Below are 12,429 nucleotides of genomic sequence, written 5' to 3' on the forward strand. Positions count from 1 at the left end.
TCTCCACCATAGCCCCAGGGACGTCCTGACTCTCCACCTCCTCAGTGTTAAAATGACAGGCACACGCCATTATGCCTTGTATTTTCTTTTAAAAGTGGTGCTGTGAATACAAGCTTACTAGGCCCTCATGTTTACATGGCAAGCACTGCCCTGGCTGAGACATATCCTGAGCCCTACCCTACCCTTTACAGCAACGTCAACAGTAATCATGTCACTACAGAAGAACTTACTGCTGCACTGTCTAACACTCCCTTCTCTTGCCACATGTGGTCATGAGAACTGGACCTATGCTCTAGGCATAGAACAACTTAAAGACCTCTAAAACAATGAGAGCATAAGACACTTCATCAGCACCTCTGTTGTATTTGTGTGCTCTAGGGACATTACCTTAGGATTCTGAAAAATGTCAAGTTAAGTCCACCCCTTACTGCTCTTTCAAACAAGAATATTAAAAAATTTGAAACTGTACATATTACATAGTCTAAGGAATAACACAATGAAACAGTTGTAAGTGGATTTCTGTGTGTTTTACAGAGAGCTATGACAATACCACACAGACAAACCTCTCAAGTCTAAGGAGCTCAGTGGCAGAACACTTACTCAGCTTGAGAGAAGCCCTAGTGCTATCCACAGTGAAGCTATGCACAAAAGGCAGATGACAATCTCAAAACCCTTCTCAATTAGCCTAGGAGCACTCACTCATTCCCCGGGAGATGTGTGTTCCCAGAATGGAGTTCCACAACAGACAGTGCTCTTTCCCATCCCTCCTCAGCTGTGTGTGCACATCCGACTCGTGGTGTCCTACCTCAGCCTCAGGATTCCTAACCCTGCACCCTCATTCTCACACCTCTCTTCATCTGTGTTCCAGGTAGTGGAAAGACTGAGGCGGGAAACAGTGTGGGGTACACACAGAGCAGACAGTACCTGGATAAGCACATTGCAGCAGAGCTATGGATTTGCCTCCAGGAGCAGCACACAAGTCCAGGACTGCCTCCCCGTCGCTCAGTTCCAGAGCCAGTACTGGGAGAAGAGAAGCAGCATTAAGGAGGTAGTACTTTTTCAAGCTTCCAGTCTGATGTCTTTCTGAAGGCATTCGGTCTGGGGTTCGGCTGAGGTAACACTTCATTGATTTAGGATAATGTGGTAAAGCCCCTTGAAGGACTGTGTGATAGCCCCTCAGATGCAAGGCCTTTTCCAGTTCAAAGGGATAATTGAATCGGTTGAAGAGGATGGCATATTGCCATAGTGATGGAGATATCAGAATATCCCTGTGACAGAAAATGAGCAATAAATGAGTATTCATATCATGAACTAGTACATTTTAAAGATGAATAGGGTAAATGTGGTCAGAGGTTTACACTTCATTTACCTGTGATTTTTCACACAGGATCTGTACTGCTAAATCTGGATTGCCAGTGTGACTGGGCTGAGAAACAACTGCATCAGTACTGCAGACCTCTGGCTGTTTCTCTGAGATGACTAGTTTCTGAGGCTTTTGCCTAATCAATAGATTAATCCCTGTTCATACACTGTACCATAAGTGCGAATGATGAAAAGTCAGAAATGGACCTGGTTGGGAAGTAGTAATCACTAGGGCTGTGTCCTGGGGATGTAAATTTTGCCTCAGCCCCTCCCATTTCCCTTTCTATCCCCAGGCCCTGACAATGTGAGTGACTTTGTTCCACTAAGTTGTCCCTGCTCATCATGAACTATCACTTCTGAATCTATGAGCAAAGAAAATCCATCACTTTATATCATTTTCATAACTAACTCTGTAACAGCAAGACAAAAATCTGACTAATTCAAGACTGGTCTTCCTGACTTTTCCTTTTGCCTCATAAGGCTGGGATGTTGCTCACCCTGACTTTATTTTAAAATATGGTTTTATTCTTCTTAGCTTATTGTAAAACTACTTTCAGTTAATGTATTGGGACTGCAAAGAGGCTGGGAAGAAGGCAGAGGGTGGGAACTTGCTTTACAAACACGAGGATACCCAGCAGCCAGGTACAAAGTCAGGGGAGGCTATGTGTACCTTAACCCCAACACTGAGGGGACAGGGAGGTGAGCATCCTGTCACTTAACAGCAAGCTTCCAGTTCAATGAGAGAGCCAGATAACTGAAGGTCTGTTCTAATCTCAGCATATGTGTACACAGAAACACACATCTGTACAAGCATGTGCAACCACATACTCACATACATGTACCAGAAAAGATATCTCACACATAGACACACACACACATGCACACACACAATGTTCTGTGGTGCTTTAAACTGTAGACCACAGAAGAATGCCTCACTTACTTTCGTTTCCAGACCACTGAAGTCTTGTCCTTCAAAAGCAACATACCTAGACTCTACATAGCTTTGTATCTGCCAGAAAGTATTTTTGTTGGGGATGGAGCGATGGCTCTGTAATGGTTACAAGAGCCTCTTGGAGAGGACACACAAGTTTCAGCACCCACATGACAACACACAGCTGTCCATTCAAAAAGTGAATCCAATGTCCCTTGTGGGCCCCTGAATGCTCCTGTACACAGGTGATGTGCATAACCTGTGCAGGCTCCAATTTAATTAATAATAATAATAAATCTTTCAAAAGACAAAATCCAGAAAAAGTGTTTCTTGTGTGTCAGTACTTGCACAAAGAAGGGTTTTCCTCAGTTATGAACTTTAAGGCCACGGATTCCTTATGGTAGAGAGAAAGTACTATCACAAGAATGATGTTTGAAGCGATGAGCACTAAGCTCTGCTCCAACAACTGGGGTTTGCAAAGTTAACTTTGGGGACCTCTGCAGTAGTAGACTCATTGAGCTGACAAGCGGCTCAGATGGGAAGGTGCAAGCTGACTTAGCCATTGCTGTAGACTAAAGGTGCAGGTTCCCCCTGGCAGCTCACCTTCCTGCTTTCACTTTCCATCCAACAATTAGCTCTCCTGACAATCACAAGCTCACATCAACTGACAGATGATGCAGCAGGAAACATTTAATTTATTTACTAGCTGACCTTTCCTGCTGAGGTTTTTGGGAGCCTCATTAACCATAGTCAATTAAATAAATTCCAGCTGCTACTCCCCCTGAAGCTGCTTCTGTGAGAAATGGCTGGGTTGAAAGGTAACACCTGTGACTCGTGCATGCCACGTGAATTTCAATTACTCCTGTACCGTGGCATGCTTTTCCTTCTGTTGCCTCTTGCTTACTACTGCGCACGGAGCATCTATTTCATTTCCTTTGCCACTGGCTACTGCCTGGCGTGACTGCTTCAGTAGGATAGGACCTGAAATTTTTTGTTTCTTTGAAAGTAAACTGGTGACTTATTTGTGTGTGAATATATCTGTGCGTGTGTGTAGGTGCATATATTCTTCATTGCCTCTGTGCAGGCCAGAGGACAAGTTCTAGGAGTCAATACTCACTCATGTTCCACCTTACTGGAGGCACAATCTCTCTTGTTGGTTTGTGCAGCTGCACTTAGTACCCATGAGAGTCAGCTCTCCAGTTTTCCAGCTGTTCTGCCTGCATCTTGCTCTACACTACTGAGACTGCAGATGGGCGCAGTAGCATTCAGTGGATCTGAGGTGAAGGCAGGCTTGCTTAACAAGCATTTGGACCCACGGAGTTATCTACCCGACCCACAACCAGAAATTCTGGTTTCTAACTATTTCCAGGTGGTACAATGACTTCTTCTCTAGGACCACACTTTGGAAACTACAGCTTTAACATAGACCCCAAACTGAAATTGAGGAAGTCGTTATAAATTTTCGGAATGCCGCAAACTAGATGGCATTTTGCTCAGTGTTGACAGATATGTGCAGTAGCCTGGATTAGCTCAGCTTAAATCAACTGATCATCTCTTAACAAACAAGGGGTACTTCTCAACTGTTTGGACTTGGGCACAGTATTTCTTTTTTCTTTTTTAAAGAAATATTTATTATTATAAATAAGTACACTGTAGCTGTCTTCAGACACACCAAAAGAGGGTGTCAGATCTCACTACGGGTGGTTGTGAGCCACCATGTGGTTGCTGGGATTTGAACTCAGGACCTTCAGAAGAGCAGTCAGTGCTCTTACCCTGCTGAGCCATCTCACCAGCCCCGGGCACAGTATTTCATTTCTTCAGAACTCACAAAGATATTCTTGAATTTTTATTACAAGGAAGTCTTAGGAATCAATTGATCAAGTAAAAAGAACTTGTAACCCTGGGGTCATGGAACATACATCTAACCCCAAAGTCAAAGGCTGAGGCAAAAGGCCAACCTGGGCTACATATTGAGTTCCAGATCAGACTGGGCTAGAGTGAGTAATCTCCTCAAAATTAGGGGAGGGATGGTGAGGAAGTGGGAGGAGTGGAAGGAGGAGAGGCTACAGTCTGACATATGAGAGCAGAATAAATACAAAGAAGGAAGAGCAGCATGTCCATAGAAAGCAAGTGCAGGAAGGACTGGATTAAAAGCATTAAACTTGAAGCCGGGCGTGGTGGCGCACGCCTTTAATCCCAGCACTCGGGAGGCAGAGGCAGGCGGATTTCTGAGTTCGAGGCCAGCCTGGTCTACAGAGTGAGTTCCAGGACAGCCAGAGCTATACAGAGAAACCCTGTCTCGAAAAACCAAAAAAAAAAAAAAAAAGCATTAAACTTGGGGAATTCACACCTTTCCAACCCCAAGCCCTGTGTTTTCATTCATTAAGATTTTCTTTGCGTTCTCTTAGTAATATGAGCAATCTTGTTTCCTTTGAAGATTACAGCTTATGCAGACTGGCAGTGTAGGACCATCCCGGCTTCTGCCTGTTATCTAACATGCTCACTGATGAAAACATAGGAAAGAAGTTGCAGGACAAAGGCGGTGGCAGCAGCACAGGCATGCGACGAGGAGGAGCTGCCTGTGGTGCTGGCTCTTGCTGGATGATGTGGCTCCATGGTGACAGTTAAAATTGTGTACGAAGCTGTTCACAGACTTAAAAGATGACAGTGCCTGATCAGACCTGAAAATAGGCACTGTGGTGGTGACACAGAAATCTTCAGAAACTATTCTCCTCTGTTTACGAACTAAACAAAATAAACTCTCATTAAAACAAGCGAACTCCGGGTCCCTCGTGGTCTACACCTAGACCTACTGAACTGTTTGAATTCCCTTGAAAAGCACTCTTTTGAAACAGAATATCATTATAAGGTCCAGACTAACTCTTTTTTAAAAGACTTATTTATTTATTATATGTAAGTATACTGTAGCTGTCTTCAGACACATGAGAAGAGGGCATCAGATCCCATTACAGATGGTTGTGAGCCACCATGTGGTTGCTGGGATTTGAACTCAGGACCTCTACAAGAGCAATCGGTACTCTTAGTGAGCCATCTCTTCAGCCCCCTCCAGACTAAGCCTTGCTTCAACTTTCTGAGTGCCTAACATGAACGGTTGCCCCTGAAACCCTGCTCCTACAGCAGTAAGAGTACACAAGGGACAGGGCTGGAGCATCTCTATCCTAGTACACAGAGGCAGGCCTATTGTTCAACAATAGGAAAGGCTTGCCACATAGGAACAGCTACAAGTGGACGAGCTCAATGGAGCACTGCTAGGAGCTGCTGAGACTCATGCATCTGTGTCCAGGAAAGTCCTGCTATATGTCAATAAAGAATTCTTAGCTCCCCTGGGCACGTAAGTACTGGAGCGACTTGACACTCGTCATTGCCCACTTAATGCTCATGTATTAATACTTCTTCAATGTATTTTTATGCCTGGGGACCATTTTTTTCAGAATTTTTATTCCCCATTGTATTCACGATTGCCTGGCATGCACTCCATGTGTACTATTATGCATGCTCTCCCTGTGTTCTTCCATCTCTATGTGTAAAAATGCTAAATTCTACATTCCATTATCAATAATCTTAGGAAATTTTATTCTTAGAAATCTTTAAATCTTAGGAATTTGGACTTTGATATGTATTAAGAGAAGATTTGATAGGAAACTAGGATCTTAATGAACAAAGCTTTTGCTTCCACAGATCTGTACATGATTACTCTTTGCTACAATGACTCGGGTTTCCAAATCAATTTTATGCCTATGTTGGACTTTTATAAAGCAGAGAAAATTAGCACTTAAGCTAGTTAAAGCTCAATATTTTTTGTTAAATTCAATATATGTTTCCCACCTTGAGCTCTTCTGAGTTATGTCTCTAACATCTCCCAAACAGTTACTGATTCCAACTGTATTACTGAGTTGTCAACCGCAGCTCTCTGGCTGTGTGGAAATGCAGCACTGGGCAAGCTCTCAGCTGTCAAACAACTTTCCATTTAGTTTCTAAGCCTTGACACCGATATCCCTTATCCTGGGCATCTTTGCATTTTGACATTCTAGAGAAATATTTTAAAAATGGCCCAAGAGATTAAGAGTATCTGTTGTTCTTTCAGAGGACTCAGGGTTGGTTCCCAGCATCCACATGGTGGCTCATAACCACCTGCAATTACAGTTCCAGGGATCTGATGGTCCTTCTTCTGAGCTTCTTAGGCATGAAGCACTCACATGGTGCATATAATCACAGACACATTCAGTATTCATACAGGTAAGACAAATTAAATACATCTATATAGAAGTCAGAAACAGTGCATTGTGCAACTGTGTCTTTTGTTTTGTTGCAGTTTTGTTTCTTTCTGGTCATAGGAGAACCAGAGAAAGGCAAGTTGGGAAAGGAGCACTTAGGGAGCTGGGTGGGCACTCTCCTGAAAGGGTGCAGACTCTTGGGACTTGCCTGTCCTTATGAAAGTTTTTGTGACTCGCATTTCTTATTCTTACTACATGTCAAGTCACTCCTGTCCCCCTGCTAAGCTTCATTCATTCTCTAAGTCCTATGCTTTAGCCATATGCTATTCCCTACTTACAATACAACTTTCATATAGTTACATTTTATGTAAAGTGACGTTAAAGGATAGTAAGATAAACCTGTACGCAGGAATGACTGACCTTTGAGAAGCTCAGTGACGTCACACGACCAGCAGTCATTACGTCGGCTTGCCTGTCGTATGGGGTCCATAACATAGCAATAACTACTCTTTGCTGGAGCTTCTGGATGATGCGAAGAAATCAGTTTTATTCACGGATTTCATGCCTGTTCCTCTTACTCTATTTCTGGTGTCCATGATGAAACCTAGAGTCTCAGGGATGCCAGCTATGCACTCCATACTAAGTTATACCTTAAGCTCTGTAATTACTATTTTAATAAGTCTAGCACTTAAAACATGAAAATTGATATACTGGACATATTTGGTAATGCAATCTTTATTTAGCTCTTCTGTGACACTCTCTTTCTCCTGCTATTCTGTTCCCTACCAAACCTTCCTCTTCCGTGATGAAGCTAAGCTGACAGTAGCTATGACTGAATTTCCAGGGTTGAAGAATTAATAATCCTTTTCCTAATGTCCTCCCCGTCCACTAGAGGGAGTTCACCGGACCACTTTGAGGATTGGTCGCAGAAACAGGACTCATGGAAACACTAAAGTTGTTTCAAAGGCATTTCCTCTTTTTTCCTTCAGAGATATTTACAAGGGGCTAACTGCTTCTTACCTTTTCCTGGCAATGCTTCACAGGGGTTGTTGCCTCAAACCATTGGGAAATATACATATTTACATTACCATTCATAACAGTAGCAAAACTACAGTTATGAAATAGCAACAAAAATAACTTTATGGTTAGGGGTCAGTACCACATGAGAAACTGCATTAAGAAGCTCACAGCATTCAGAGGGGTGAGAACCACGGGTGTATTTATGGAAATTTATATTCTCTTCTGAAATAACTCTGTGGACTGTATACTATTTTGCTTGTTTTACAGGTCAGGACAGTGTGGTAGAGATTTTCAATAACTTACCTAGGTTATATGCTATCTGCTGAGAGATTTGAACCCGCACTCTTCTAGCAGAGGAGGGAGCAGAATATCTAGTACCTAAGGCACAAAGGATCCTCTTCACCCCTAAGACTCTTGATTCAGGTGAAACACTGCATATAGTGACACTTTCTTAGAAAGGCAGAGCATGGAAGGTAGCCTAGGGTGGACAGGGCAACACAGTGAAGCATGGCTGCAGTGGGGAGCAGCATAGCAGAGTGATGACGAAGAATCCCCAAGCCCTCTCCAGATACATGATGGGTACTCACTCACAAGCTATTTGACCTCTGTGAGTGGAAATTACCATACCTCAGAGGCCTGGTGTTGGTTTTAAAATAATCAAACCACAAACACAATGCCACGAAGGGAGGGAACACAGTGACCTGACAGTGGGGTAGCACAGTTTTCAACAATGGGAGGTAACATTGCTGACCAACGATGCTCACAAAACCGAGGTACCCAGCTCTCTTTGGGGATTCTGTCAGAGACTCAACTGACTGTCCATCCATACCAGTCAACTTTAATTAGACACTAACCCTTCTGCAGGTTGTTTCCTTATTTGTGGTCTCCAGCTCCCTTGTTAGACTAGCAGGCATAGCACAAACCCCCAGGTAAATGTCTGACTCTTATCAGGGCATTATCGGTACATTTCAAGGATTCAGAGATCACCTCTAAGGAGGTAGGAGAAAACCCCAGACCTACTTCCCAGTAAAGTTTCTTTATTACAAAGATAGAGTAGAGGAAGGAAAGAGACTCAGTGATGCCTCCAGAGGAGAGAACCCAAGTCCATCCTGAAAGCAGCATGGGTTTAGAAGACAGTAACAACATGCACTCAAGTATCCTGAGTGGGAGAACTAAGAGGAATTGCTCGAAAACAGAAAACTATGGCCTCGGTCTGGAAAGGAACTGCATAGTGTAAGATGACATGACACGGATGCCAACGTCATGTTCTGCTACAGACTTCCCTGAAGGGAACAAGCTGGATGCAAGGACATCGAAAGCTCAGCTCAGTGACAGAACCTTGAAAGCAAACCTCCCCACAGCTACAGAGACCTGAGAAACAGCAGGAGTTCTTTCCCAGATGAGGAGGGGAGGAGACTGATGACAGTAAAAGTGCTTAAATGAAGTGTAACATTACATTTGCAAACAGCTATAAAACAAACATATAATTCCATCCCTACTTCCCTAGGCCACCTTCCATGGTCTGACTTTCTAAGAAAGCTTTTATTTTGCCTATGGCAAATTTAGTACATGTTTATGCAAAACTTAAATTACCATGAAATTCTACCAAAAAGGTAGATAGAGCAGAAGGCACAGCTAATTACATTGCTTTGAGGTTCACTGCTCATTTTGTTCAGGGTCAAACAGTAATTTATAAGTCTTTCTGGGTATACGAAGTAGAAAATCAAGTCATTACAGGTTATGAATAGCCAGGTTACTAAAAAGCCTTCAGACAAAATACTTCTTGCAAATCTTTTGTTTTAAATCATCCAAGTATGCTAATTATATCCTACGTATGAGGCACAGTGCTGTCAATAGTGAGAGATCAGGACTCAGGCAGACTGGGCAAAAGTTCCAACTCTACTAACCAGCTAAATGAATTTAGGTAAATTACTTTAACTCTACACTATAGCCTCAGAAGAAAAATAAAGTACTTAACTAGGTATTATATGAATACAATACCTACCTACAAATGCAAAGTGTGTGGTTCTTTAGATATTCTATATGAATACCTTGACATATTAAAATCCTTATGAATTCATTATATACACTACTATTCACGCTTTGATAGAAAACTCATAAAATGTAGCATTGTTGAAATAACAGTTGCCTTTTCATTTTATAAGTTTCCTAAATATCTTAATGTCCTAAAATCATTTTTGACCCACTTCACAGCTTATCTTTATTCTTTGTTCCAAATTATGCTTAAAGTTGTTCTCTGAAAAGACCTACCTACGGAGTTCATCTCAGAAGAGACGGTATAAAACAGTCGTCGGAGACACTACTTTCTGAGCTTTCAGGCTATCCAGTTATACCGCTTTTTCATCTCTGCTGTGCAAAACAGATCGGCAACCTTCCCTCAGCCCTGAATGTCTGGTTCCTTTTGTCAATTCCAAAGTCACCAGTGGCTGTCACTGGCACCCACACAGTGAAATAAATCAAATGCCCTATTATTGATGCATGTTTCTGGAATGGTAAGGTGCCCCACCCATTGACTTCTCCCATGAATAGACTGCATGTAAACTTGAGAGGACTATACTGTTCTTTGTAGTCCAGGGGGTGTCATATATACCAATCAGGCATTCCATACAAAACCCCATTCACTACCATTCCGATCAACAGCTAAGACTCATCAAAACACAAATCATATTTGTCACTTTTTTTTTTTTAAAGTCATCGAGTTTATTGCAGAGATATGGAGTACGGCTGAACACAGAGGTCAGAGGACAACCTACAGTCTAGTCCCCACTGTGGGAATGCCAAGTGCCTTCCCTCCCCGCCAGTTCCACCATGGCCACTTGGCCATGTTCATGCATGCTAGGCTTATTTAGATTGGTCTGTCCGTGTGCACATGTGCTCCACATACAGATGGAATGGTGACAATAATTGCCAAATAAAGCCTGACTTTAGCTAAGATAGAGGAACACTGACTTTAAGGACTTGGTATTTCCTGAATTTCACTAAGTTAAATTTCTTCCAAGCTAGGATTCTTATTACAGCATTGTTTTAAAATGTGGTGCCTCCCCTTTTTACAGATAAACGCAAGTGCTTGAGAGGGCATTCAATTTTACTATCTGTCCCACATTTCTACATGCCAGGTGATTCCTTCACACATAAAATGTATAGTCAACTCCTCCCCCCGGACTGTGCCACTCTCAAGGAGGTATTTGCTCCATACTTCCCTTTCCTCTCACAAAATAGCAAGAGACGAACCATACTAACCTTACTGTACTCCAGGAATCCCCAAGTTCTCTCGAATACTGTTTGTCAAACTGATCCAACACAACTCTGCATAGCTGTTTGGCAAGCTTCCCCTCTGATTGTGCTTTCAGCTATGATGATAAGAAAAAGGTGCTGACAACACACTGTGATATCACATATTTATTGAAAGTTGACAGTGACATTACATTTTCTTTATATCTCTATTTATTCGTGGAGACTTCCATACCTGTCTACAACATACTTTAATAACCACGCCTCCACACCACTCCAACTCCACCCAGACTCTCCCTGATCCACTCGGAACAATTAGTGCTGTCGTCGTTATGCACATGGGGGTGTTGAGCCATAACCCAAAGACAACTCTCCCCCAGCCTCAGTCAGCTACTGCCAATAATAGCTAATCAGGAGTGGGGCTTCCTGCTTTTTAAAGAAATGATTTTTAAAATGTCAGTTCCTGCCGTTGGATCAATTCCTTACTTGTAACAAAATTATTTCATGGTTTTTCTCGAAGTGGTAATTACCAAGTGTAAGGCGTAGGTTAGAGGTGAATCTATGCTAAATAAAAAAAAATTCAGAAGCCATAAAAGTTTTTTGTTGTTGTTTGTCTTTTAAAGTAAGACTGTAAAGAAAAAGTATTCCAAAGTTTATTTACGGAAATAAGCATCGCCCCAACTTTCTGGCTCTCCCCTCATCACCGGGGTGCACCCAGGGCCGAGAAAGCTCGCAGTGACAATGTCACCGGCCCGCGGGACAGAAGCAGCACCAGGAACACACTCAGCATGGTTCCGGGCTGTGGGTAGTGCGGGTCCCATCCCAGTCCGCCCTGCCTCTCGGTGGCTTCAGCCCGGGGCGCTCGACCGCCAGAGCCTCACCCGAGTCAGCATGGTCCCCGCCTGAGCTCGCCAACTACGGGTCTCCGCTAGAGTTCGCGCGGGGTAACACGAAGAAATGCCACACTTCCGGGTCCTGCGAGGAGGTCACAGACGGGCTGGCTCGCAGTTCCTGTTTCCGGTCTCGCGAGATTGTAGACAAAAATCTCGCGGGAGACACAGGTCCTGCAAGAGGCGGAGCCAAAGCTCTCTGCGGACTCCGGAGCTGCTAGGGTGCGAACCCCCCGAGCGAAGGGTGGAGTGTGGGTGCTGGTTTACAGAGTCACCCTTCCTGTCTCTGCTCATGGGGTCGAGAGAAGACCTGTATCAGTGTTTTAGATGCACAGGCATTGCTGATTTACAAAACAGATCCCCGCGATGAGAAAAGCGGTAGAAAGATTAAATCGTGCCTCTCCTTACATTTGCCCGAGGCACTGTATCATTAAAATGGTAAGTGATAAATGTTACACTGGAAGTACCGACTACCCCCACTGAGACTGCGGGCATATGCTGAGGGCTGGCCGTTAGCATGTTCTGGAACCAGCTCGACAGGGATGCAGATCTTTCCAGACATGCTAAGGTCTCCATCTATCAGCCTCTGAAAGAATGGACCCAAAGAAAAGGAATTTCCCCAGGAGTTATCAGGCTGAGAGAAGGAAAGAGGGGACAGCCATAGGGAAACTTGTCTTTTGGAAAGAGCTTTCCAACAGCTTTAAAATGCCAGAGCGTCTTCTTAACAGGGTGAGATTGA

The 12,429-nt window shown here is 43.4% G+C and overlaps 1 protein-coding gene across 2 annotated transcripts in view; it reads right to left on the reverse strand.

Annotated features, from left to right (window-relative positions):
* The window catches only part of Nsun3 (NOP2/Sun RNA methyltransferase 3), a 53,327-nt gene extending 41,562 nt beyond the window's left edge, over positions 1 to 11,765 (reverse strand). Inside the window, exons 1-3 of one of the 2 annotated variants that reach the window (XM_085832251.1) lie at positions 11,682 to 11,765; positions 10,810 to 10,919; positions 925 to 1,020 (exon numbers count right to left, since the gene is read on the reverse strand). In XM_085832251.1, the coding sequence (XP_085688377.1) occupies positions 925 to 1,020; positions 10,810 to 10,919; positions 11,682 to 11,693 (218 nt within the window). In that variant the 5' untranslated portion in view covers positions 11,694 to 11,765. Of the gene's footprint in view, positions 1 to 924; positions 1,269 to 10,809; positions 10,920 to 11,681 lie in introns of both variants that reach the window. The other variant, XM_021185123.3, reaches the window with a different exon arrangement.
* Between the last annotated feature and the right edge of the window lie 664 nt (positions 11,766 to 12,429).

Source organism: Mus caroli, unplaced genomic scaffold (genome assembly GCF_978045245.1).
Source record: "Mus caroli unplaced genomic scaffold, Mus_caroli_1 scaffold_17, whole genome shotgun sequence".
NCBI lineage: Eukaryota > Metazoa > Chordata > Mammalia > Rodentia > Muridae > Mus > Mus caroli.